This window comes from Tauraco erythrolophus, unplaced genomic scaffold, assembly GCF_009769465.1.
Source record: "Tauraco erythrolophus isolate bTauEry1 unplaced genomic scaffold, bTauEry1.pri scaffold_63_arrow_ctg1, whole genome shotgun sequence".
Lineage (NCBI taxonomy): Eukaryota > Metazoa > Chordata > Aves > Musophagiformes > Musophagidae > Tauraco > Tauraco erythrolophus.
Genome location: NW_028238631.1, coordinates 67,039 through 92,618, shown reverse-complemented (window position 1 = coordinate 92,618; position 25,580 = coordinate 67,039). Strand labels below are relative to the sequence as shown.

Below are 25,580 nucleotides of genomic sequence, written 5' to 3'. Positions count from 1 at the left end.
GCCTGGGAGGTGCGGCGCCTTCCCGGCGTGCAACGCGCCACCCCCCCCCGCACCGCCGCCCCCGCCTTCGGCCGCGGGCCCTCGGCGGGCCTCGTGCTCCCGCCGCGGACCGCGCCCGCCCTCCGCCACCGGCGGCCGCGCTACGGCTCCCGAGGCGGCTACCGGCGGCAGCGCAGCTCCCGGCGCGCCCCGTGGCGTACTGCAGCTTCCGGCGGGCCTCCGCGCCGGGACTACCGATCCCAGCGTGCCCCGCGGCCCGATCGCACCTCCCGGCGGGGCGGGGCCGCAGCTCCCAGCGCGCCCCGCGGGCGGATCGCGCCTCCCGGCGGGCGGGCACCGGAGCAGCATGGCGGCGCTGGCGCGGTGGGCGCGCGTCCCGCTGCGGCCGAGCGCCGCGCGCTGGTGCCGGGCGCTGTGCGGTGCCGCCGCGGCCCCCTCGCCGCCTCCGCCGCCTCCTCCCCCTCCGCCTTCCGCCGGGGGCCGCGCGCTGGCGGCGGCGCTGGGCGCCGGGGCGGCGGCGCTGGTGCTGCTGTGGGCCCGGGAGGGCGAGGGCCGCCGGCCCGCGCTGCCCGCGCTGCGCGCCGCCGTGCCCGCGCCGCCGCCGCCCTCCGCCTCGCCCCGCGCCGCCTTCAACTTCATCGCCGACGTGGTGGAGAAGACGGCGCCCGCGCTGGTCTACGTGGAGATCGTGGGCAGGTACCGGCAGCGGGCGGCCGCCCCCGGCCCGGCCCGCAGCCCCGCGGAGCCGCCTCCCCCCCCTGCGCGGCGGGGCCGTTTCCCCCTTGGCCCCGTCGCCGCCCTCCGCCGCAGCGCCCCTCTCCCCGCTCAGCGCAGCCCCCGCCCCGGCCTTCTCGTGTCCCGGGCAGCCTGACCCGGGCACGGCACCCGGGAGCGGCGGATCGGGCCCCTCGCCCTGCCGCCTGCGCACGCCGCTGGCCCGGGGCCGCCTTCGCCGAGGAGGTGTTGCTGCCGCCGCCCTCGCCCTCCGGGGCCGTTCCGGCGGAGCTGCGCCCCGGGCAGCAGCCCGGTGCTCTCCCGCGGCGTGGGATTGCTCTGTGCCCGAAGCACGACTTGGCATTGACCTTCGAACCCCGTGGTGACCTTGCCATCCCGCCTGGCAAGGCGTCTCTGAACGGCAGCTCTGCCCTTCGGCTTGTTGACCGCTCCCTCTGTACGGTGCCCGCTGCAGGCTTGCTCAGTGCCCGCTGCAGCGTGCCACCCTCCTGTTCCCGAGCAGAGGTGTTGGCCTTTTCGGTTCCTGCGGCACCGTGTTAGTCACTGGCTACCAGCTGGACTTGCACCTTGGTGCTGCAGCCAGTTTTCCATTCGCTTTATCCGGTTCTCAGCCCGCACATCGCCTGCGTGGCTGGAAGGGTGGGTGCCACGGGAGACCTTGCCGAAAGCTTCTTCAGGTGGGCAGGGTTTGCTGCTCGCCGCTCACCTGCTCGCAGGAGCCAGCCACCTTGGTCGAGCGTGATTTGCCACTGGTGGTCTGTGGTGGCTGCTCCCAGTCCTCCTCTCGTGTGCTGGAAAGTTTACTCCCTGAGTTTCCCAGACACGGGGGCAAAGCTGACTGGCCTGCAGTTTTCGGGACGCTTTTTCGTGATGATCTTGCAGCTGGTGTGACGTTTGCCTTTTTCCAGCCGTCAGGAGCCCCTCTTTACCACCGTGACATTTGGGCACTCACGGGGACATCAGCCGTCCCCTTCGTATGTATCCCGGCTGGTGCGTGTCCAGGTGGCTTTGGCAATCTCTCCCTTGATCTTCTGTGCCGTGCTGCGTTCCCACAGACTGCCTCTGGGCACGGGGACTTGGGAGGCCCAAGGAACCAGGCAAAAAGGTGCTGAGCACCTCAGCCCTTTCTGTGTCTGCAGCACCAGGTGCCTTGCCTCACTCAGCACCAGGCCTTCCCGCAGAGGTCAGGGTGATGGGCATCCCCCGCAGCGACCAGGGCCTGCAATCCTGAGTCTTCCTCTGGCTGTCCAAAGAGGATGTACCATCTCCTCCCAAGTGGAGGCAAGGCTCTGCGTGTTCGGGCTACTTTGTGCAGATCATGACCTCTGCTCCTTGCCTCTCTTTCCCGAAGAGCCTGCGCCATCCGTTGCAGCTCTCCACGTGCGTAACCGTCCCACTGTGCCTCTGCAGTCCCAGCAGCAGGATCGTGCCGTGGCGGTTGTGCGTGGACTCCTGATTCTTCCTGCTTGTTCCCCTGTGGCACGCCTGTTTGTATGGACTTAAGATCTTTCATGGGAAAGTGAAGGAGTCTCCCTCATAGTGCTGTTCCCTGGACATCCTCACTATCCCCCACTTCTTTCCAGGCCTACCCGTCTGGGCCACCCAGTCTTCCTGGCCCCTGCCCCCCCCCTTCTCGGTCCCCTCGGAGTCCCTGCCACCAGTCCCTGATCTGTGCCCACCTTGCAGGCATCCCTTTTCGGGCCGTGACGTGCCAATCTCTAACGGCTCGGGTTTCCTGGTGTCTCCGGATGGGCTCATTGTGACCAACGCACACGTGGTGGCAAACCGGCGGCGCGTGCGGGTGAAGCTGGCCAGTGGTGAGCAGTATGACGCTGTGGTGCAGGACGTGGACCAGGTTGCAGACATCGCTACCATCAAGATCAAGCCTAAGGTGTGCACGGTGCTTGTGGAAACTCTCCCTTCATTCCCTCCCGTCCGCTCACCATCCTCCTCCCTTCCAGCACCCGCTGCCCACCCTGCCCCTTGGACGCTCCTCCGAGGTGCGGCAGGGAGAGTTCGTGGTGGCCATGGGCAGCCCGTTCGCCCTGCAGAACACCATCACCTCCGGCATCGTCAGCTCTGCCCAGCGGGGCAGCCGGGAGCTGGGCCTGACCGCCTCTGACATGGAGTACATCCAGACTGATGCTGCTATTGATGTAAGGGGAGCTTGTGGTGCACAGCGGGTTGGCACCTCATCCTGGCTGCCCTCTTTGGGGAGGGGGGAGCTGGGGAAGGGCTGTGGGTGCCATGAGGTCGGAGGAGGTCAGACACAGAGCACTGGGAGACGAAGGGATTCTGGCCAGTCACCCAGGCGCTGGCTGCGTTTCTTGGCCTGACCCTGTTCCCCGGACTCTGCCTCCGTGCCACGGGTCCTGCTGTGCGAGGATGTCGCTTTCATGGCCTGTTCACTGCTTTCTCCTCTGCTGCAGTTTGGGAACTCCGGGGGCCCCCTTGTCAACTTGGTAAGTTCTGCCAAGGCAGAGATGTGCCGTGTGCCCTGCGGTCTGTGCCCGCCGAGGCTCGGTGCCGCTCAGTGGGAGCACTTGCGGGTGCCACAGCGGCTGGGAGGGAGGGACTGTGTGTGCTCCAGGCTCCTTGTGAGGAGGAGCAGGGGATCAGCCCGGTCGGGGAGCCCTGTGCAGCGTCTGCTTCAGGGAGCCTGAGCCGATGGGACTCTGGCATGGCAGCGCCCAGCCCTGCCCTGGCGAGGCCACATGGCCGATGCCAGCAGGGCAGAGGGAGGGGCTGCAGCCCGTGGGACCGGTCCCTGCCCGGCCTCGGCGGAAGCGGCAAGCTGGGAAGGGTTGGGCACACTGCCGGGACTCGGGGGACGCACAGTAGTTCCCCTCCTCTCCACAACGATGCAGGTTGGGTAGCACGGTGCCCTTTTCCCCGCAGGATGGCGAAGTTATTGGGGTGAACACTATGAAGGTGACGTCAGGCATCTCTTTCGCCATCCCCTCAGACCGACTGCGGAAGTTCCTGCAAAAGGAGGAGCAGCGCAAAAGTGAGTTGGGTGCTTCCTGCTCGGGTGCTGGGGGAAGGAGGCCAGGAGGAGGAGGACGAAAGAGGGGATCTCTGGCAGAGCTGGGCTCTGGGTTCTTTTGAGAGAAGGGCAAGCAGAGCGGGAGAAAGAGTCTTTGGGGATAAGAAGGTTCTCCCATCTGGCCCAAAACTCGCCTCGGCATGGGAAAGCTGTGCTGCTGCTTCCCTGCCCTTAGCGGCCTGACGGACTGCAGGGAGGATGCTGGTGTGCATCTGCTGCAGGTAAAGGCTTTCAGAGTGTCTCCAGTAGCTTGCACGTCAGTCCCCAGGGGCAGGTCAGGATTTTTTTTTTTTTTTCGGCCGTTGCTACTTTTCATTAGATCTCAACATATGGGAAAATCAGTGGGCTGTTTGTTGGTGTTCAGAAAGGGAAAGGATGACCTGGAAACTGGGGGCTGCTTAGCGTTGTGTGTGCTAATGGAAACACAGGTGCAGGATTCATCTGCCTCGTAAGGGACAGGTAGTTAATTTAGTCCAGTAGAACATTGCCTGGTTTTGTTCCTTTGTGTTTGTGGTAATTTATTTAGTGCAGACTCTTGCTGTCTGGAGAATATCACTCCACGTGTTGACACTGTGGAGTGATATTCTCAGTCCAAAAAATGACAACTCAGACCAGGGAAGTAAAGTCTGCCATAGCTGTAAAGCTCTAACTGGTAAATGGAACTTGGCTAAGCTGTTGGTAGGGAATCAGAATGACTCCCTGGGTGGGATGTCTGCCCTGAGGCGTGTGGGCTTTGTGACTCAGCTGGCTCAGCCCAGCGCTGTGTTCAGCCTCGTCATTCCGTGTCCTTTCCTTCCACAGGCTCTTGGTTTGGCAACACAGAGACAAAGCGCCGTTACATAGGGGTGATGATGCTGACCCTGACACCGAGGTACGTGTTCCGAGGTCGGGGACCAGCAGGCCAGTCTTGTCGGGGCACGGTGCCTGTGTGACGGGGTCTTCCAGACTGACTGCAGGTGCCTGTTTTTGGGAGGATTGTCTTCACAGCTTAAGCATTGACTCTCAGATCTCTTTGTGCTCGTGTTGTGGTTAGACTCCAGGCTGTGACAGAGGTAAATTAGAAGCTTGCAAGTTTCTACACTTGTGGCAGAATCTGCAAGCAGATAAAAAGTGCCTGAACCTACCCCCCGGAGTGCGAGATCAGTCTGTGATTGGCACTGAGGGGAATTCAGTAAAGAGCCTTTGCAGCACAGCATGAAGGAGGAGCCACCAGAAATATTGTGTAATTAACAGATACACAAAGTACCGACCGAAAGTTGTGGTGAAACAGTTGTATCCTCTGGGAGGAGGGGTCTACCAGGTGAGCTGCTGTGTGCAGAAGCAGGTCTAGAACATGGGACTTTCAGAATAAGAAGTGGCAAGTTTGCCCGCAGTAGAATCGACTGCGGGAAGGAGGCAGACAGGTAGGAGAGCAGGCTGTGCTGGCACACACTGCGTGGCCGCCACCCAGAGAGGGTGGTGGGAGGCTGCTGGGTGCTGGAGAGAAGTCGTCATGGTGCTGACCAGTACAGCACTGGCAAGTGGGAAGAGGATGAAAGGACCTGGGGGTGTTGGTTGACTACCGGCTTGATATGAGCCAGCAGTGTGCCCAGGTGGCCAAAAAGGCCATTGGGATACTGGCATGTATCAAGAATAGTGTGACCAGCAGGAGCAGGGAAGTGATCCTGCCCCTGTACTCGGCACTGGTGAGGCCGCACCTGGAATATTGTGCCCAGTTTTGGGCCCCTCGCTTTAAGAGAGATATTGAGCTCCTGGAGCGAGTCCAAAGAAGGGCAACTAAACTGGTCAAGGGGCTGGAAAATAAAACTTATGGGGAGCAGCTGAGGGAGTTGGGGCTGTTTAGCCTGGAGAAGAGGAGGCTGAGGGGAGACCTGATTACGGCCTATAAATACTTGAGAAAAGATGGTGGGGAGGTGGGGGAAGGGCTCTTTACATTAGTGATGGGTGATAGAACAAGAGGAAATGGGCATAAGCTTAGTCAGGGGAGATTCAGGTTGGATGTTAGGAAGTATTTCTTCTCTGAAAGGGTTGTCAGCCACTGGAATAGGCTGCCCAGGGAAGTGGTTGAGTCCCCATCCCTGGATGTGTTTAAGAATAGGGTGGATGAGCTACTTGAGGATATGGTTTAATGGGGATTGGGGATGGTTGGACTCGATGATCTCTAAGGTCTTTTCCAACCTAGAAATCTATGACTTGTGTGCCTGAGACTCTTCACCCTCGTGGCTGTGGCTGGGGAAGGCTGTTGTTACCTCTGCCTCTCAAGGAGCGCTCCGGTCAGCAAAGAGGACTGCGGACCGACAACCTGCTTGGGTCTGACAGAAGGGCCACCTGCTGCCCTTGCTTCAGCTGGTCCCCAGGACATGCCTGTGGCCTTGGCAGCCAACCAAGCTCCTTGAGACAGGTGCCCTGCAGGCAGTGGCAGCTGTCCCCTGCTGAGGGCTGGACAGCCCTGGTGAGGCCTGCACAGAGCTTCGCTCAGGGCTACGAGCTGTGGGAGGGAATTGCTGCGGGAGCGATGCCTGAACGCCCGCCAGCAGCCTCCTGGGTGGAGCGAGTGCGTGGGGTAGGAGTGTGCTGGACCTGCGCTCTCACCTCTGAGAGCAGTTCTTCTCAAGGACAGAATGCCTGCTCTGGCTCCTGGGCCGGCTTTCAAGAGACCTTTAACTGACTCTTGGGGCTCAACATCCACGCGGGGCACCTTTCAGGGCTGAGCTCTGCCCTTGCTGAAGCTCTTGTGGCTCTGTGCCTTGGTTGGGGTTGTGGGCTGCCCACCCCTCTGTGCCTCCTGGGATTCGGGGCGGTGGGGTGGCAGGGGATCCCTGCCAGCGTTGCTGGCGTGCCCTGCAGATGCCCCGTGCCCAGCAGATGGTGCTGGTGCTCCGCAAAACCTGCGGGATGCGGGAGTCCGACCTCCCCCTGCTTCTCTGGGCAGGCGTGCAGGGCAAAGTGTGTCAGGGAGGAAGCGTGAATTGCTTAGGACGTGGCTCCTAGGAAGCAGGTCCAGCTTCAGAACAGCCAGTGAGCAGTCTGGCAGCTGATCCTTGGAAACCATCTGACTGCAAGTCTTGTTTGTGCCCGGCTGCTGGGAAGATCTCCCAACAAGTGATTGCTCACCTTGGAATCGGGTGATCACACTGTCTGAACATGCTGGTTTGGAAGGCCAGAAACTTGCCCTAGAACAGGAAGGAGAGGCTCCATGTTGGGCACAAGCTCCTCAGCATCCTGGTCCTGCTGCGCAGATTGTCTGGCAGGCAGGAGCTTCCCAAGACACCAGCCCTTTGCTCTGCTGCCCAAAGGGGACGGAGGTGTGCCAGTGGCTTCAGGTTCAGTCATGGTGCAGCTTGTAGGTACCCTCACCTTGGCCAGAAAAAGCCGGGGAGAGATGGCCCTGGCTAGCACAGACCTCAGCAGTCATCTCACAGCGTTGAGTATGTGGGGACGGAGCAAAGGGCTTCGAAAACAGCAAAGGAAAGAGACGCGGAATATTGGGAACAGGTTCTACATGAAACTGCTGCTGGAGCATGTTGCGGGTCAGGGCTGTTACTAGAGGGACATCCAAAACGTGTGTTGGTCCTTCGTGCAGTGTGTGATAGAACTTGTTGATGTTGTAGGGTTCAAAAGAGCAACTAGAAAACTTGAAAGAAGAAAAATCTTACTGGCTTTCAAATGCGAAGATGCAGCGTTACAGCTCAGGAGCTTCTAGAGCCAGGAGGAGGCTGGAGGCCACAGGCAGCTGGGGAACTCTCCCATCTGCAGCTGGCATTGGAGGTAGCAGGGTGGTGGGGATGGACCCCTCATCTGCCTGACCTGTGGTCTGGGTCTGGCCGGGCTGGAGTCGTTTCTTCATGGCAGCCCTCGTGGTGCTGCGTGTTAGGTCCGTGACCAGAACTTGGTAACACCCGGATGGTTCAGCTGTTGCAGAACAGCGCTGACGCGGTGTCAAGGCCTCCTGCAATAAAATGAGGGAGAATTTTTCCAAGGTAGCCAGGCTCGGGGATTGGCTGGGTATCCGTCTGCTGGTGGGAGGTGGTCAGCGAGTGCCTTTGCATCACTTGCCTTTTTTTTCCCCCCCTTTTTTTTTTTTTTTTCTTTCTTTCACTATTTGCTCGTTAAACTATTGTCATGGTTTAACCCAGCCAGCAGCTAAACACCAGGCAGCCGCTCATGGGAGTGGGGAAGAGAATTAAAGGGGAAAAGGGAAGGAGACTTGTGAGTTAAGATAAGACCAATTTAATAATTGAAACAAAATAAAAGTAATAATGATAAAAATAATAGAAAAATTATAATAGTATATGATAATATATAAAATTATAATAACATATACAAACAAGTGATGCACATGGTAAGTGCTCACCACCTGGTGACCAATGCCCGTCCCATCTCGGCTAGAGATCCCAAACCAGTGAAGTCCCAAAACCACAATCCTGGAAGAGCAAGAGATCGGAAAAGAAAGTGAGAGAGATAGCTGCTGAAGCGGGTCCAGAGGAGGTCACAAAGGTGATCCGAGGGCTGGAGCACCTCTGCTCTGGAGACAGGCTGAGAGAGTTGAGGCTGTTCAGCCTGGAGAAGAGAAGGCTCCGGGGTGATCTTATTGCAGCCTCCCAGTACCTAAAGGGGCTACAGGAAAGCTGGAGAGGGGCTTTTTACAAGGGTGTGTAGTGATAAGACAAGGGGCAATGGCTTTAACCTGAAAGAGGGGAGATTTAGATTAGAGATAAGGAAGAAATTTTTCACTCAGAGGGTGGTGAGGCACTGGCACAGGTTGTCCAGAGAAGTTGTAGATGCCCCATCCCTGGCAGTGTTCAAGGCCAGGTTGGATGAGGCTTTGGGCAACCTGGTGTAGTGGAGGGTGTCCCTGCCCATGGCAGGGGAGTTGGAACTGGATGATCTTTGAGGTCCCTTCCAACCCAAACCATTCTATGATTCTATGATTTTTTGCTCTGCAGCATCCTGGCTGAGCTGAAGCTGCGTGACCCCAGCTTCCCCGACGTCTCCTACGGAGTGCTTATCCACCGGGTGATCATCGGCTCCCCGGCCCATCAGTGAGTGCTGCCCTGGGCCTTGGGGGGTGGCACGGGAGAGCAGCTACGCAGGATTGAGATGCATTTAGCTCTGAGTGTTTTGCTCCAGAGCAGCAGGGCTGGGGCCACGCAGCCATCAGAAACCAAGCGGTGACCCGTGCCCAGGCTTGGCATCCTGTTGGCCAAGATGCCCGTGTGGCCGGAGGAGCACTCGGTGCAGCAGCCCAAGTTTCCCGTAGTGCCTGACTCCCCTTCCTTCTGTTGAGTGTCTGCTTCTCCCGCTGTGTGTTCCTGTCGCTGTTGTCCCCCCAGGGCAGGGATGAAGGCGGGTGACGTGGTGCTGGAGATCAACGGGCAGGCGTCACGCCGCGCGGAGGACGTGTACGAGGCAGTACGGACGCAGCAGAGCCTGGCCTTGCTGGTGCGGCGCGGCTACGACACTTTGCTGGTGAGCGTCATCCCGGAGGTCACGGAGTAGCGGTGCTGTCGCGCACGCCGCCGCGGGCGCTGGCCGGCAGGGCTGGCCCGGAGCCGAGGACACGGACCGAGCGTGACCGTGTGCTGCTCAGGGAGAGACTGAGAGCGCGCGAGGGACTGGAGGGGGCCGGGCAGAGGGGCCCGGCCCGGTGCGTGGGGACTCACGGTGCCACTGCTCCCCTCCACACGCAAATAAAGCACTTTTCTAGGGACCCCACAGTGCTGCGTCGCCTCCTTCCCGCGGCAGCGGCTGGGCTGCGTGGGACCCTGCCCCTCCTGCCTGTCCCCACACGAGTCCTTCCAGCTGGGGAGGAGCACGGCTGTGCCTCCAGGATCTGCTCCGTGTCGGAGCAGGGGGGTCCTGCTGCTCACCCGGCACCCACACAGGCTGTGATCCGACCCTTCCGTCTGTGGCACACGGGCACCTGCTGAGCTGTGACCTGTCCGGCATCTGCTCTGGGAGTGAGAGCGGCCCTGGAGCTGCGCTGGAGCAGGCTCTGCCGGGGCGGCTCTCCCTGCTGTGCCGGCAGAGCCGGTCCTGGGCAGCACTCGCCGCTGTGGCTGTGCCCGTGAGGGCAGAGGGACGCAGCAGATGTTGGTCTCATCAAACTGCTCCGCTGGGAGCCGTGCAAATGCTCTGAGGTCTGCACCCACGTGGCGCCTTTCTGGGCCGTGGTGAAAGGGGTGCCGATGCCGGACTCTGAGATGGACAGGGCAGTGTCTTGCTGACCCTGGCGTTCAGGAAGGCCGAGGGTGGGAGCCTGCGCCGGTGCTGGGGCTGGGGCTGCGCATGCCTCGTTGGCGCTGCCCGTCCCTCCCCAGCCCGATGTCTGTCCGAGCCGCAGCCCTGCTCTCCCACGCCTGCAGCCCGGCCCCGGACAGCTGCGCCCTCCCTGCGCGCTGCCGCTGGTGGCCGAGAGCCCGGATGGCCCTTCTGGGAAGGAGCAGCTCTGGCTGTTCCTCGCCTTCCTGGAAGAGCCCCTGCTCCGCGCTGGCCCCCGCGGAGGCGGCGGGAGGCAGGCGGCTCCACGGCCAGGGCTGCCTCCGGGGGCTGCATCCGGCCCTGCTCCGGCGGGAGGAATGTGTGCGTCGAGCCAGGCCCTGCTCGTGACGGGGCTCCCGTGCCCTCGCCCCTGCCGCTTATTTTTAGGAGATGAAAGGAGCACAGTTCCTGGGGGTGCTGCGGCAAAGGGCGGCCGTGAGCTGCCGCTCCCCCCGCGCTCCCCCCCGCCGGAGAACAGGCCTCCTTTCAGGCCGCCCCGCTCCCGCCGGAGGAATTTGCTCCCCCGGCAAGCCCCAGCCGGCTGCTCGCAGGGGAAACAGCCGAGACGGCGGCGGCGTTTCTGGCATAGCTGCTCCAGCAGCGCTGACCGCAGTGCGTTCCACTGCCTGGAGCCAGCGCCTGCCCGGCCCAGCCACCATCTGCCCCTCTCCCACCCAAGCGCGGGGACGAGCGGTGTGTGCCCGCGGTGTGTGCCCAGCAAGGCGGCGGTGGCTGAGGCTGCCTGTGCTGCTCTGCCGCAGATGGGACCAGAGCACCCGATGAGGAGCGAGAGCTGCTGGAGCTGGGCTCTCCCGCCCCGTGCCCTTGTGTCATGTCTTCCTCCTCTACCCTGGGTGTCTCCAGCTCTGCCAGGCTCCGCTCCCTCCATGCCAGTCAAGGCAGCCCATCTCCGTTGCGAGGCTGCAGTCCTGTGGGTCTCAGCCCCACGGCGCAATTCTGCTCAGTGACGTTTGCACTACGTCTGGTGTGGGGGAACCAGCATTCCACATCCCCGCTGTGCCCGGCTGGCCCTGTGCCCCCCCAGTGCAGTGCCACGGGGCTGCCCCTGCCCTGGGCACCTACGCCTGGGCTACTACTCCTTCCTCACCCGTACGGGCTTCTCCCAGCAGGACTGGTACCACCTTTCTCCAGCCCAGCACTGGCTAAGGGTGGTGTGGGCAGGTGAGGGGGAACTGGTGTGGGGCAGGTCCTCACCCAGCCCGGGCAGCGTGGGCAGGGGGGTTCCTTGTTTCACGTGGGCATTGGAGGTGGGTGCAAGGGGCAGCTCCCGCTCTGTGCCAGGCAGCCCCACCGCACTTGCCACACTCTGCCTCCTGGTCTTGCCAGGCTCGCCCCACCCCAGAGAAGAGCCAGCAGCTGTTGGGGAAATAGACTGACAACTTTATAGAGAAAATAAAATTACAACTAAGGGGGGGGTGGGAACCCCCGCTGGGCAGCTGGAGGCGGCGCTGCCGGGGCAGTGGCAGCCACACCGTCCCAAGGGGCTCCCTGGGGCTCGGCCGGGCCGTGCAGGGGGGTGTCCCAGCACGGGTGGTGGGTGCTGGGCCCTGCTGGGTCTGGCGGAGTGCAGGGCCTCAGGAACGGCGGTGGGGGCGAGCGGAACCAGGGCAGGATGGGGGAACAGGAGGTGGGGTGCAGCTGGGACGGCAGGGATTGGTAGCCGAGGGGCGGGCCATGGCACGGGTCAAGGGTACAGCACTTCCCAGACTACCCACGTTCTGCAGCCCAGGGGACGTGGGCGCAGAGTCTTCTGGCCAGTGGTTGGAGTGGTGGCCCCAGACTGGGAGGTGCAGGTGTGTGGTGCCTCCAGCACAGCCCCCCGAGGAAGGGAAGGGCAGCCAGCGATGGCACGTCCTGGGCAGTCCCCAGCAGGGCACAGTGGCAGTGGTGCCAGGTGTGAGCCCTCCCCACTGGCCTCCCAGCAGCTTCCTCCCACCCATACGGGGTGAGGGAGGGAGATGCCCGTCTCGCCAGGGGCCGGGGTCCTACGAGATCTGGTTGTTCAGCTGACCCGGGTACTGCTCAAACCGCTTGTTGGCCTCCTCGCTGAGGGCATCGCCTGGGTGGGCAGAGGGTACAAGCTGTGGGCTCCGGTGCTGCATCACCCGCCACCTCAGCACCTCTGCTCCCACCGCAGCCAACCCCAGGACCTCCGACCCTGCCTCTCCGTGCCAGCCCGCCCCAAGCCCCGCAGCCTGCCCCCAACCCCGCTGCTTCTTGCAGCCCCCTTGTTCCCCTCCTCCTGGGGCACCCCTGCCAGGGCACTCTCTGCCCTGCTGTGCCCTCTCTTTCCCCCACCACATCCCAGGGCTGTTACCGATGTGGCAGCTGTGCACCCAGATGCGGTGCCCGTCGTACTTGCAGTTGCATTTCATGGCGTTGTTGGTGAAGTCGCTCTCTGCCACCTCGAAGTTGGGGTTGATGACGACCTGTGGGGCACTGGCAGTGAGGGTGGCAGCCCCCTGCCCTGCTCCTGGCAGCGCTGCAGCCTCCCACCATCAACTTGGCCCTCCCAGTGCAGCTGCTGCCCGCAGTGTGGCCCCCAGCACCCCGGCCCCAGCACGACTCGTCTCCCCCGCTGCAGCGGGATGTCCTGGAGGGCTCCAAGATGCTGGCGGCCGCCGCCGTGGTGGGGCAGCCCTGTCACTGTGCACCCTGTGCCCGTGAGCACCGTTGCTCAGCGTGGGAACGCTCGGCCGAAGCATCCCTGAGCAGTTCCACTGAGCCCTGCGCGTCTCCAGGCAGGACAGGCACTGTCCCACACCGGCACGCTCCCCACCGGCCCCGCCGTGCTCCGGCCCACTCTGAGTGCAGGGCAGAGGGCGCCGGGTGCCTGGGGCACACAGGGAGCCAGGGGTGCGGGGGCAGAGCTCAGGGGCATACACGGGAGGGTGGCAGGAGGGTCCGGGTGGGGCTCAGCCGCAGCACCTGCAGGATGTAGTTGCCCGGCTTGACATCGGTGATGTCGATCCACTGGCAGTCGATGTCGTGCCGGTACAGGTCCCAGCAGCCCACGGTGATGCCCTGCTCCCCGAAGTTGGCACACTCATACCGCTTGGCCACGTCTGCAGGCAGGAAGCGAGCGCAGCTTGTCCCCGCTGTGGCCCACCCGCGTGGCCCCCGCGTCGCAGCCCCAGCCCGGCCCCAGTGAGTGCAATGGCCAGGGATGGGCAGCCCTGCGGGCGGGATGCGGGCAGGGACGGTGCCGTAGAGCCCGAGGGTGCCCACCTTCCCCGCACTCGGTGTCCTCCAGGCAGAAGCTGGCCTTGTGCCCCTCCGCCACCTTGGTGCCGTTGGGGGTCAGGATGTCGTAGTGGGTGAAGATATCCATGCTGTGGTAGTGCCTGCGAGAGGGAGCCCGCAGTGCCCGACTGCACCAGTGCCCGGCGCGGAGGAGCGCGACACGCAGGAGACCCCAGAGCAGCCCGGGGACTCGCCTCGCCCTGTGGCAGTGCCCTGCTGCCCGCCCAGCCCCTCGCTGTCGGGGATGGTCCCCCCAGCCCTGCCCTGAAGCCCTGGTGCCGTACGGCTGGGAATAGCTTGCTCCTGCCCCGGGAGGGCACAGAGCTGCCCCCACCAGATGGCCTGGTCAGAGGGTGCTCAGCAGCCGCCCCGGCTGCCAGCCCCAACACTGCCCACTCAGGGACAGCCCCAAGCCAAGGCAGGCGAGTTGGGCAGTGGGCACCACAAGGTGACTCACCCAGCACTGCCCTCAGCAGGTCACCCTCACGCTGCCCACCCTGGCAGCACCATTGCCCTCTGCCCACCCTGATGCTGTCCCAGCCCGGGCGGTTCCCCCGCCTGCGTGCCCATCCCTGCCCGTGCCATGCACGCACCGGTGGCACTCATGCCAGACCCAGGAGTGCCGGCCGGCCTTGGGGCGGAAGTCGGCGCGGCCGTTGTTGTGGATCTGGGAGGAGAAGCGGAGCAGGCGCCGGTGCCCGTAGGGCCAGTTGGCCAGGCGGGCCGAGCTGGAGAGGCAGTTCTCCTCGGCAGCACAGTACAGCATGTGCAGCGGCCGGTCCTCGATGTACGCCGTCTCCTGCACCAGCGGGGCGTGCAGCAGCAGGTCGGAGGCGGCTGGGGAGCAGGCGGCTGCTCAGGGCCAGCCGGACGCCCCGCGGCTCGGCGGGCAGCAGGGACGGGGCAAGCGGCGGGGATGGGGCGAATGCCCAGCACAGGCAGGGCTGGGCTGGCCGGGGAAACGGGCGCTCTCCCCAGCGCCTGGGCACGGGCTGACCCTGCAGCCCCACTGTCTGCAGACCCCATTGCCTGCAGCCCCATTGCTCACAGCCCCACAGCACTGCTGCCCGCAGATCCCACTGCCCACACGCCCCACCGCCTGCAGACCCCCCTGTCCACAGACCCCACTGCCCGCAGACCCCGTTGCCCGCAGATCCCACCACTGCAGACCCCACGGCCGCTCACTCTCGGAGCAGATGACGCCTGCGGCGAAGCGCGTGCCCGTGTTCCGGCAGTTCAGGCGGGTGCCGTGGTGCTGGCAGTGGCTCAGGGACAGCTCGTGGCCGGCGCACTTCACCCCGCTCAGCACCATCTCCGTCACGTTGCTGGCATCCCAGTACCACGTCTCCTGGGGAGGGGGCGAGATGGGCTGGGCAGCGGGGCCGGCTGCCACGGGTGCCTCGGCTTGTGCGTGCTTCCCCTGCAGCCAACGCCGAGCCTCGGCACAGCCCTGCCCCCGTACCCAGGCTGCCCACAGGGTCCTGTCCCGCAGCACATAGTGGCCACATCCCTTTGTTCCCAGATATGGCAGTCAGGGAATCACCGGCGCCTGTGCTTGCCAGGGTGTCACCAAGGGCCTCCCTGCCACCACCTACCGTCACCGCGTGCAGCGAGTAGCCCAGGCCGAGCTGGCGACAGGCCACCATCGCCTCCTTGGTGGTCCAGCCATCGCTGCACACCACGCCCCACTTACTGCCTCGCTTCACCTCCACGCGGCCCTCAAACGCCGTCCTCCCGCCGGCCAGGCGGATCTGCGGGGAAGCCCTGGGGCCGTGAGCACCCATCCCGCACCACGCCACCTCCCACCCCGTCCCGCCCCATCCCTGTTCCCACGGAGCGGTGGTGGCGGCTCGCTGCCCTGACGAAGCTGGCGCTGGCACCTACTTGTAAGCCGTGGTTAGCGAATCCCAGACCCAGCTGGCGACAGACCACCATCGCCTCCAGCGTACCCCAGCCTTCGCCGCAGACCAGACCCCAGCGGGGCTGGTCCCCGTCACCAGCCCCCACCGCCACCTCGACCCGCCCCTCGAAGCGGCTCCGGCCCCCGCTCAGCCGAATCTGCGGAGAGAGGCAGTGGCAGCATCGTCGTCACCGCAAGCGATGCTCCCGCTGCTGGGGCTGCGTCCCGCGCCATGCTCCTGCCCAGCCCCGTCCCACAGCGGCTGCGGCTGCCCCATCCCCATCCCAGCCAGGGCCGTGCCGCGGTGCCCGGGGGGCCCTGGGTCAGGGGCTTCGGGGCATGCAGGGAGGTTGGAGGCAGGAGCTGAGCGGAGCCAGGCACAGCTCTCATCAGCGCGGAACTTGCCCAACAAGGTGGGTCTGGGGCCAGGGAATTGTTTGGGAGTTTGGGAACTGCCTCACCAAAGCAGGGAGAATGGTGCATTTTGAAATGGCGCTCTCGTTTCAGAAATGACAGGTTAAAAATGATTAAAAAGCCCAAAGTGGATGAAATGACGGGCCAGGGCAAACAGGAACAGGCGGCTCCATTTGCTCATTTCATCATCAATAAAAAAAAATCTCTCTTGGTTGGCCCACAGTGATTTTTTTTCTGGTGCTTGTGCTGGGGAGCTGGCACAGGCTGGCAGCAGCAGCACCCCACGCAGCAGGGCACACAGGGTACCCCAAGCCTCCACGGCCTCCCCTCCACCCCCTCCTCACAGGGGTGGTTGGGACCCCCACCCACACAATCCCCGAGCTCCCCGGGGCAGCCCGTGCCCCAGAGCGGGGAAAGCGTGCGGGGTGTGACGGGGCACAGAGGAGGATTGACGAGGGGCCCTCCCTCAGCACCCTGCTCTGGGGACCCCCGTGCCAGGCCCACCAGGAGCCACGACCCCGCGTGCCAGCGGCCCCCCCAGTGCGCACCAGGTTCTCGTAGCCCATGTAGGGGATGTTGCAGCGGACGGCCGCATCCTCCGTGTGCTTGCAGTCCTCCTGCGTGATGTTTTTGAAGGGGCAGCTCCACAGGGACTTCTCGGTGCCCAGGCACTGCACCTCGTTCATGTGGATGGGCCCCATCCCTGCCAGAGACAGCGGGGCACAGGGCCCGTGACACAGGGATGGCCACGGCCACCCTGTCCTCGTGGCTACCCTCGCTCCTCGGTGCATTCCCGGTCCCCATGGCTGCTGCCCAGGGCAGCGCGGCCAAGTGCCCGCGGTCCCCTGGGGATGGTCAGGGCGAGCCTGGCACCGTGCGTGACCGGCAGCCGGGTGCCCACGGGACGAGCCCAGCCGTGGCTCCCCCAGTCCGGCAGAGCCTTGCACCTAGACAAGCGCCTCGTCACAAGCCCAGGAGGGCGATGCCTGGCCCCCGCGCCCCAGCACCCTCACCTTGGCCCATGCGTGCCCCGGTGAGGGCCTCCTTGGCGCTGCCGAAGCCCAGCTCGCGGCACACCACGCTGGCTGACAGCAGGTTCCAGCGGTCGTCACAGATCGTGCCCCACTCGCTGCTCTTGAGCACCTCGACGCGGCCCTCGCCGACCTTCGCGCCGCCCTTCAGCCGGATCCGCGGCTGCGGGGGAGCGCGGTCAGGGCACGGGCTGGGACTCGGCGCGGTGCTGAATGCCGCCATGCGGCACAGTGCGGCACGGCACGGCACGGCACAGTGCGGGGCAACAAACCCAGCACAGAGGAGGTTGCTGGCCATGACTCCTGGGACGCGTGGGGACAGGACACTGTCCCCACCTCCCGCTCCATGAGCTGGTCACCAGGGACTGGCACCGCCGCTCTCCGGCACAGCGCAGGGGACAGAGCCCTGTGGCCGCTGGCTGCGGTGGGACTCGGCCTCCTCCCGGCGGGGCTCACCTGGCCTTGCTGCTGTTGGCGCTGCTTCTTCTTGTGGGCATTGCCAGCGGCGAAGAGGGGCCCGGGCACGCAGCTGACGACAGCGGGCATGCCGGCCCCACAGGTGGCCGAGGCGTTGCCCCGGTAGAACTCGAAGGCGCACATGGAGAGGTGCACCTCCGTCCCCGTGCAGGACACCGAGTGCAGGCGGTAGTTGAGCTGCTGCCGCTCCGTGAAGAGCCTGCAAGGAGAGAGGAGCCCTGAGACTCAACGGGCACAACCAGCCAGCAGCGGAGGTGTTGACGGCTGCCCTGCCTGCAGCTGCGCCCGCTCGCCGTGCCCCCTGCGCTGTCCCCCAGAGAGAGACCCCTGGTGCCTGCGGGGCGCCTGCCCCTCGCCAGCTGCCTGCCCCACATCCCCAGCAGCATGGGGACACGCACAGCTCCAGCGGCTCTGAGCAGGGCTCCTGGCACTCGGGCTCTCTACTGGAGCCATTTACCTCTTCTTGGACCCTAAGTCCTCCCTGCGCTTTTGTTTAGGCTGAGATTTGGAGGCCAGCCTGGAAAACAGAAAACAACCGTCAAGGAGCCCGGGGCCTCGGGCTGCCACCTCCACCAGCTGCAGCGACGCAGTGGGCACAGCTGCCCCAGCAGTCACTGGAGACTGAACCAGGCACATTGGCCTCCCAGGGAGACTCATGCACGTCCCCTTGGTGTCGCACATAGGTGCGACAGCATCATCTGCTGCCGGCAATGCGACACAACTGCCCTCCGCAGCAATGATGCAGTTTCCTGCCCACATCCCACCAGGAAACTGTGCTGGATGCAGCAACATCCTGCGCTGCCTTGTCACATGGCAGAAGATCAACCACCACCAGCAGTGATCTGATCTGTCAGGTACAGGTGAGGTGTGCCCACAGCCTCATCCAGACACCAGCCAACGTCACTGCACCGTGCCCCGTGGGGAGCAGGACGCCCAGCAAGCATGGCACCAAGCAAGCGGCGCAGGCAGCAGGTGCTCTCCCAGTGCCATGGGGCACGACAAGCGGTGCTGCAGGGCTGCCAGGACCCGCTGCCAGCCAGGAGAGCTGCCCAGGCGCTAGCTGAGTGGTGCGGGGGGGAGGAGGCTGCCCGGGACCCGGCACACATGTGACGTAGCTATGGTCCCAACACGCTCAAATGCTTTGCTTCCCTTGGGGACAAGACGCCAAGCAGGCAGAACCTCAGGGAGCACAAGGAGTGAAGAGCAGAGTGCCCTGAAGCAAGGCGGGGGACTGACACCCCTCCGGGGACACAGCGAAGTCAAGCCCAGCCACGGACCCTGCTGTTGGGTGGCAGCTGTGTGCCAGCCCCACAGCCTGGCGAGCCCCAGGACACAGCATAGGGCTGCTGGGAACCAGGATTCCAATGGCTGGATGGAGTACACCAGCACCCGCTCGAATTCATGGATTCATGACATCCCAATCCTGCACCCCGTTCTGGGTCCCCAGCACCAGACAGACACCAGCGGAGCAGCGCGGGCTGTGGGGAGGGCGCCGAGACAGTGGGGTTGGAAGAGAGATGGGGTGCGGGGTGATCCAGCCTGGAGCCGAGGCGGCTTCCCGGGGCTCTGGCAGCAGCTGACCTGCACCCGCAAGGGACTGCCAGGGAGCCAGCGCCCAGCTCGTCCGGTCATGGGAGGGAAGAGCACGAGGGAAAACAGGCACCATTGGCAGTGCGAGGGTCAGACTCGGCGTAAGGAAAACATTTTCCCCACGAGGGCCGCTCAGTGCTGGAGCAGAGGCCACGAGGCTGTGGGATCTCCATCCCTGGAGGTTTTCAAAAGCCAACTGGATGGAGTCCTGGGCTGAGCCATAGCTGGCCCTGCGCCACGCGGGGAGCTGCCTCAGGATGTCCCAAGGTCCCTCCCAGCCTGGATTAGCCTGTGACCTTGCGCATGACTGCAGCCAGGCAGCCCTAAATTGACCAGACCTGGCAAACCCGTGTGTGGCTGTCGGGAGACAGCTCCTGCTCCGGGCACAGAGAGGGCAGGGAGGAGACTGCAGCCTCATGGACTTGGCAAAGCATTCCACCCAGCGCTGCAGGGAAACACTCGCTCATTGGAAAAGGGCAGCCAGCACCAAACTGGACAAACAACCATGCTACAGTGAGCAGGACCTGTGGGTGGGGGTCTGAGGAGACCCCCAGGGCTGACCCCGTCCAGATTGCCATCACCAGCACAGGGGCGGCTGCAGGAGCTGCCAAGGATGCCTGCAGGGGACAGGAAGCTGGAAGTGTCACAATGAAGAACTCAGGATGGGCCCAGAACGTGGGGCACTTTTGGCACCGGGGAAGGTGGTGGGACCAGGGCACAGTCGTTTGCTGGGGGCAGAGCAACGCCTCTGTGCGGCAGCGGGCTCAGGCGAGAGGTGCCATGCCACAGCCCAGAGCGGATGGGCTCCGGCTCGTGGCACCCACCACCAAACCCAGCAGCAGGGTTCAGGGAGGGAGGGAAGGGGCAGCCAGAGTGAGTGGGCAGAGGCTGCAAGAGATCCCGAGAAGACGCAGCGCTCGGGACAAGACCTGCCACCCCGTGTCCATCACCCTGGCGCCCAGCACCACGATTCCTGCCAAGCGAGTAGTGCCATGCCCACGCCAGCCCATCCCGCAGGGAATGGAGGGTGCACAGCCTTTCCAGCGTCCCCACCGCTGCTTTCTGCAGAAAGCAGCCCATGTCCACAGCCCTCCCTCCCCATCCGCCAGGAGAGACAGCTCCGCTCCGAGGCCCCCAGTCCCCACGGGGCCACAGCACAGGTGCCACGGGACCCTCCGCACCCCCCAGGGACCCTGCCCCCAGAGGGGCTGTGCTGTGGCCCCGACCCCGAGCCAGGGCTCCCGTCCGGTGTGTGGCACGGGGGCTGCTCTGCCCGGGGCACGGCCAGCCTGGGAGAAAGAGTCTCTCATGGGGCACGGGGGACCCCGGCACGCACAGGCAGTCCCACCGGGGTGGGGTCCGTCCTGCCTGCCCAGCACAGCCCGGGCCCTCGGTCCGTTCCGTCTGGATCTGTGTGACCAGGATCCGTGGCGACGGCAGAGACTGGCAGGGCCGGACAGCCCGGCTCTGCCCGAGGCGCAGCAGATGGGGCGCCCCGGCCCCTTACCTGCTGCCGGGCTTCAGGCTCCGGCCCTTCGTCCTGGCCACGCGCTTCACCCGCCTGCGGGAGCAACACCGCGGCTGCCAGTTAGGGGTGCACGCAGCACCGGGCACCATGCTGAGCACCACGCCGTGGGCAGCGTGGCCGTGCCCCCAGGCCCCTCACTCAGCCCATCCCTGGATAGTGCTCCTGGAGCGTCCCTGCCTGGCTCTGCCACAAATCTCCCCTCGGCACGGGGACCCCCACGCTCCGTGCCAGAGGGAATGTGAAGGTGCACCAGTGCCAGGGCACAAAAGCTGCCCTCTTGGCGTGGCCTCTGCAGTAGTGCATGGGCGGGTGGGTGAACATAGCCTGCCAGCCATGCCACGGCCCCCCCCGGTTCGGTTAGCAAGTGCCCCTACGGCCGGCCAGGGCTGGGACCAGTGAGCAGCAGGGCTGGGAGGATGCTGAAGAGCCCCAACACCCAACAGCACGGTGCCCTGCTGTCCTCCCAGCACTGCCCCGTGTCCCTGGCACTGTTCCCCGCCCTGGCCCAGCCCCATGCCCCCAGCTCTGCTCCAGCACCCTGGCCCCGTGGGCTCCCTGTGGCCTCACTCACTTGTAGAAGTTCCTGTTGACCTTCTTCTCCGCAGGGAAGCCCATCATGCCGCAGACGACACGGCTGTTCTGGCTGCCCCAGCCCTCGTCGCAGATCTGTGCCCAGCCATCCTTGTAGCGCACCTCCACGATGCCCTCCGTCACCGGCAGCTGCCTCCGGGCCCCGGACACCACCGGCCGCAGGCGAACCTCCTCCACATGGCCATGCTCGGTCTGCAGGGCAAGGGCAGGCCAGGCTGGCACTGCGTCCCGCTGCCCCAGCTCCCTGCCAGCCCTCTCCCAGGGGCGCCCCAAGGATGCAGGCACCCGCAGGAGTCGTGGTCCCCAGCCCCAAGTGGGGCACAGGGATGGCCAGGTCCTGCATCCCACGTCCAATGGCCCTGGGTGGCCAAGGACCTCACCTCATCCTGTGCAGCCAGTGCCCCCCAGCCCCCTGGACACCTCCCCCGGGAGCACAGCCAGGGGAGCCAGCGCTGCCATCCCATCACCTCAGGACCCTGCACCCAGAAGGAGGGTGCCCAGACTGCCCCACGCCCACACATGCACCCCGGGCAGGCCGGCAGCAGGGGCTGCCGCCATGCTGGGCACAGCCAGCCAGACACGGCCCCCGCTACCCTCGCCTCGCAGGAGACCCACCATCCCATGCCCGGCACTGTGCCACATCCCCGCACTCAGGCACATCCCGAGCAGAGCCTCATCCTCCACTGTGGCCCCACAGAGGCCCCAGCCGGGAAGACAAGGGCAGCCATGAGGGCTGGTCTGAGAAACCGAGAGCCTGGAAGAGAGAGAGAGAAAGAGAGAGGCCATGCCTGCGAGGAGCATGGCGTGGAGGAGCAGAGCCAGGACCAGCAGGCAGCAGAAAAAAGAAGACAGGCTGCAGAGGTGTGAGACAGACTCCCTGGCCTGGAGAGCTGCCGGAGGAAGCGGCAGCTTGGGATGCTCGGGGAAGGCCGTGGCAGCGCCATGCTCCCACGCAGGGCAGGGATGTGTCTGCTACGAGGTGGCCCGTCACAGTGCCAACTGCTCCCTACGGAGCCTGAGCCAGGCTGGGCTGGGCACACCCCAAGGAAACAGGTGCTCACGCGACTTGAGGCCACTGCGGGTCCAGGGAGCCAGGGCAGAGGAGCAGCATGTTCCCCTCTCCATGGGGAGACGGGGACAGCGTGTGTGATCGGGCTGAGGGAAGGCACTGACAGGGTGCCCTGGTCCTGCCCCTGGAGCCTGCCAGCGTGCGGTGGGCAAGCTGCCTCTGACTGTTCAGGGAGAACTGCGGCCAGGCAGGGCTGCCCCTGGCAGGGCTGCCTCATGGCAGGGCTGCTCCCCGGCAGGGCTGTCCCATGGCAGGGCTGCCCCACGGAAGGGCTGCCCCCCGGCAGGGCTGCCCCATGGAAGGGCTGCCCCCTGGCAGGGCTCCTGGCAGCTGGCTCCGTGGGATCCTGGCCAGCACTGGCTGCCCATCCTGGCCGGCAGCTTCCTCACCTCAATGACGTTGGAGTCCTTGAAGCCCGGGATGCGCTCGTCCTTGCAGATGACACCTGCGTCTTCCTCGTGGCTGCAGTCGCTGTTCCCCCAGCCCCGGTGTCTGCAGTCCCCAATGCTCTTCTCCGCTCCGGCACAATTCACGTTGTCCAGCCAGATCCGTCCTGCCAGACACCAGGGCCAGGGGTGAGGGGGCTCATGGCATCCCCCGGGAGCAGGGAAGGTGCCCATGGAGCACGGCTGGGGACCGCACAGGCATAGGGCAGGAGCGTGGACGCCGGGCTGGGGGCAGCCGTCCCACGGCACAAAGCTGCGGCTGGCGAGATGCCGAGAGCAAAGCCCTGAGCAGGGGATCAGCAGATGGGAACTTCCACCTCCCCACGGGGCCGCCCCACCAGACATACAGCCCCCACATAACGTGCACCCCAGGCTCTGCACAGCACCCGCCCGCAGCGCAGCCTGCTGCACCTCTGCACCGTGTGCCCATGCCAGCCTGGACCCGCAGCCCCCGGTGCACCCGGGGGCGTGTGCAGCTGCAGCGCATGACCACGGCCACCCTGCGCCCTGCACACACGCACAGCAGCTCACGTGCAAATACAGCTTCCCAGCCCGCTCTGTGCACACACACGTGCACACGCGCACACACTGCCAGGCACTCAGCAAACGCAAGACCTGCCTGCGCCAGCTCCAGCTCACGCACCGCGGGGGGCTGTGCCCACCGCCCCTCCCTTACCGATGCCTTTGCCGTACTTGGCGCTGTGGGCCCAGCCAGTGGCAGCCACAAAGCCGAGGTGCCGGCACAGCACGTGCGCGTTGGCCAGAGTGAAGTCGTCGTCGCAGATGGTGCCCCACTCATCGTTGTAGAAGACCTCGACGCGGCCCTCGTTGTGCTTGCGCGGGTAGCCGGCCAGGCGGAACCTCAGCTGGGGTCCAGGGCTGTGCGTGGGGCCCGGGGGGGTGGGCTGAGCGCTGCCCACCCACAGCCATAGGCTGCCCAGCAGCACCAGCAGCTCCCGCCATGCCCGTGCGCCGCAGCTCCCCATGGCAGCTTGGCTCTGTGAGCGCAGAAAGGTTCGGGGTGTGTGGGACAGGCGAGCTGTGCTGAAACGTCAGCTCCCTCGATCCAGACCTGTGCCGGTTAAACCACCCGCTCCCATGCAGCTTTGCTCAGCACCAGCCGCCCGTGCATCTCGTCCCCAGCCAATGCCAGTCCATGCCCGCCACCTGCCTGGTGCCTCCTGCGCATGGCCCCTTGCACCGGCCCCACACCCTGGGGCTGCCATCACCAGGGCTCTGCCTGGCGCTGCCCTGGCACCTCACGTCCCTCCGTCAACAGCCGCCACCAAGACCCCACTGTGCCACCAGGACACACCTCCTGCACCAAAGGGCCGTGACAGCGGATGGACAAAGGGGTGCGCGTCACCCCAGGAGAGCCAGCTGGGAAGGAGGGGGATCGGCTGCAGGAGCAGGGGGAGCAGGAGCAGGACGAGGGCCCGGGGGAAGCCCAGCTGGACCCGCCAGCAGCTGGATCCACCAGGAGCAGGGGTACAGGTGTGGCCATGAGGGGCTGCCAGCCCCAGCCCACGCTCCTGCCCGCGGCGAGGCGCAAGGCAGCCGGAGCCGGAGCCTTTCACATTCCTCTGTGCGGAATTTCTCCAGCTCTTCAATAACATCTGTGGCTCCCTGAATACCTGAGGGAGATGTGGCATTCCTGCCCCAGCCCCACTGCCAGACAATGGTGAAAACCCTTCTCTGTGAACCCCCTTCCCCTGCACTGTTCCCATTTATCCGTCAGGGACCACTTAGCCCCGCAGGGGCCGTGGCAGCCCAAGCACAGCGTTTCTGCACGGCGGTGCCAGCCCTGCTCTGTGGCATGACGCTCCCCCAGCACCCCGGCACAGTGACCCGCCTGCCTCTCGTCGCTGCAGCCTCACGTCACCCTTCCGCCCGTCCTTCCCGCAGGTGGGAAAGCACACCCCAAACCTGGACGCCCCCCTGGGACAGCCCCCCCAGAATACATCTCTGCTCCCTACACGCCCCCAGCCCGGGCGCGGATCCTGCACGCCGCACTCACTGGTTGTGCTTGGCATCAGACAGCTTTTAAGAGAACGTACGGTCCGGCTCACCCACGAGCCGGGGTGATTTCAGTGTTTAGCGACGGGGTTGCAGAGGAAGGAGAACAAACACAAATCCCGCACATGCTCCCGGCGCGGGGCTGTGCCACAGGGACCCTTCTCGCAGATGCCCCCACAGTGCCTGCACGCTTCCCTGCAAGCCTTCATCTCTGCTCTCTCACGGCTCGCTGCCTGCCTGCCAGTTCGGTGGGACTGCAAGGGTGCCTCGGGCACCCTCGGAGACTGCGGTGCTCTTTAGGTGCTGCACCGTAGGAGCCCCTTTCCCTGGACTAAGGCCCATCCACGTGTCGCCCCTTTGCTCCTGGCCCCTGGCACCGGCAGGGTGAGAGCGGGGTCCTGCAGCAGCTTTGGGAAAGGGGTTCCAGACTCTCTCTGGGGCCTCACCGTCAGCCTGGCCGTCAGCACAAGGCTGGGGGCCGGTGCAGATGCCCCACCAGCAGCCGGGCAGGGTTTCCGCAGAGGCTCCGCTATCAGGGATCAGCCCCGTTCCTGCTCTGTTCGCTCTTCCAGATGACGGAGGAGAGGTCACCCCTCCTCCTGCACGGAAGGCGAGGATGAACCAGGACAGCGCCCAGAGACAGCCCAACACACACCTCTGACCCGGCCCAGTCCTGCTGCCTGCCCGCCCCTTCGGGCACGTGCCATGTTGGAGGTGCCACCGAGAGCAGTGATCCCTCACAGCGAGCCCATGGTGCCCGCAGGGATGCTCAGGGAAAGAGGGTGAGGCGTAACAGGGACCAACACCACTGGTCCAGCCAAGGCAAGGCATCATGGCGGGCAGCACGTCAGCCTCCTCGGGGCAATCACATCAGCGCCAGGTCCAGCTCCCTCCTCTGTCACAGCCTGGGCCACCATGGCACTGACAGAGACAGGGCAGCAGGCAGGAGCGTGCCCCGGCTCAGGGCAGCCCACGAGCCCTGGGCTGGTGGGAGCCTGCACCGGGCTCCTCGTGCCTCAGCTGCCTGCTCTGGCACTGCCAGGGCACAAAGCCCAGCAGGAAGCATATTTGTGGGCAGCAGCAGGGAAACACTTTGCTGAACCTTCTATCAGCCTATTGTGGCAGGAGCAAGAGGCAGGCGGGCACAAAGGGCCACCCTACCCTGCCGGCTCTGGGCTCACCAGGTGCAGGCAGGGCAGGAACGCTCCAGCT

General features: G+C 64.9%; 2 protein-coding genes across 3 annotated transcripts; one reads left to right on the top strand and one right to left on the bottom strand.

The window, feature by feature from the left end:
• Positions 1-346: 346 nt before the first annotated feature.
• Positions 347-9,280, top strand: HTRA2 (HtrA serine peptidase 2). Its single transcript, XM_086630968.1, has 8 exons — positions 347-696; positions 2,422-2,626; positions 2,697-2,891; positions 3,165-3,197; positions 3,634-3,742; positions 4,583-4,652; positions 8,728-8,823; positions 9,115-9,280. Exons 1-8 carry the CDS (start codon positions 347-349, stop codon positions 9,278-9,280), a joined length of 1,224 nt encoding a protein of 407 aa, XP_086487094.1.
• A 2,768-nt stretch (positions 9,281-12,048) lies between these two features.
• Positions 12,049-23,338, bottom strand: LOXL3 (lysyl oxidase like 3). 2 transcript variants are annotated; one of them, XM_086630974.1, is made up of 16 exons: positions 23,029-23,338; positions 22,296-22,459; positions 20,818-21,029; positions 20,226-20,279; positions 17,586-17,645; positions 17,108-17,327; positions 16,634-16,814; positions 16,169-16,323; positions 15,191-15,364; positions 14,902-15,057; positions 14,492-14,654; positions 13,900-14,143; positions 13,292-13,407; positions 12,992-13,128; positions 12,381-12,492; positions 12,049-12,122 (listed from the first exon to the last, which is right to left on the bottom strand). In XM_086630974.1, exons 1-16 carry the CDS (start codon positions 23,336-23,338, stop codon positions 12,049-12,051), a joined length of 2,532 nt encoding a protein of 843 aa, XP_086487100.1. The 2 variants fall into 2 exon arrangements, with proteins under 2 accessions (XP_086487100.1, XP_086487101.1); XM_086630975.1 differs by lacking the exon at positions 20,226-20,279.
• Positions 23,339-25,580: the final 2,242 nt, after the last annotated feature.

Bases quoted from the DNA above. Each gene is read 5' to 3' on its own strand.
- HTRA2 (XM_086630968.1), top strand. From the start codon at position 347: ATGGCGGCGCTGGCGCGGTGGGCGCGCGTCCCGCTGCGGCCGAGCGCC. The intron at 697-2,421 runs GTACCGGCAGCG...CCCACCTTGCAG, and splicing joins TACGTGGAGATCGTGGGCAG to GCATCCCTTTTCGGGCCGTG. The intron at 8,824-9,114 runs GTGAGTGCTGCC...TTGTCCCCCCAG, and splicing joins ATCGGCTCCCCGGCCCATCA to GGCAGGGATGAAGGCGGGTG.
- LOXL3 (XM_086630974.1), bottom strand. From the start codon at position 23,338: ATGGGGAGCTGCGGCGCACGGGCATGGCGGGAGCTGCTGGTGCTGCTG. The intron at 17,328-17,585 runs GTAAATGGCTCC...CTCTCCTTGCAG, and splicing joins GACTTAGGGTCCAAGAAGAG to GCTCTTCACGGAGCGGCAGC. The intron at 16,324-16,633 runs GTGAGGGTGCTG...TGTCTCTGGCAG, and splicing joins CGGGGCACGCATGGGCCAAG to GGATGGGGCCCATCCACATG.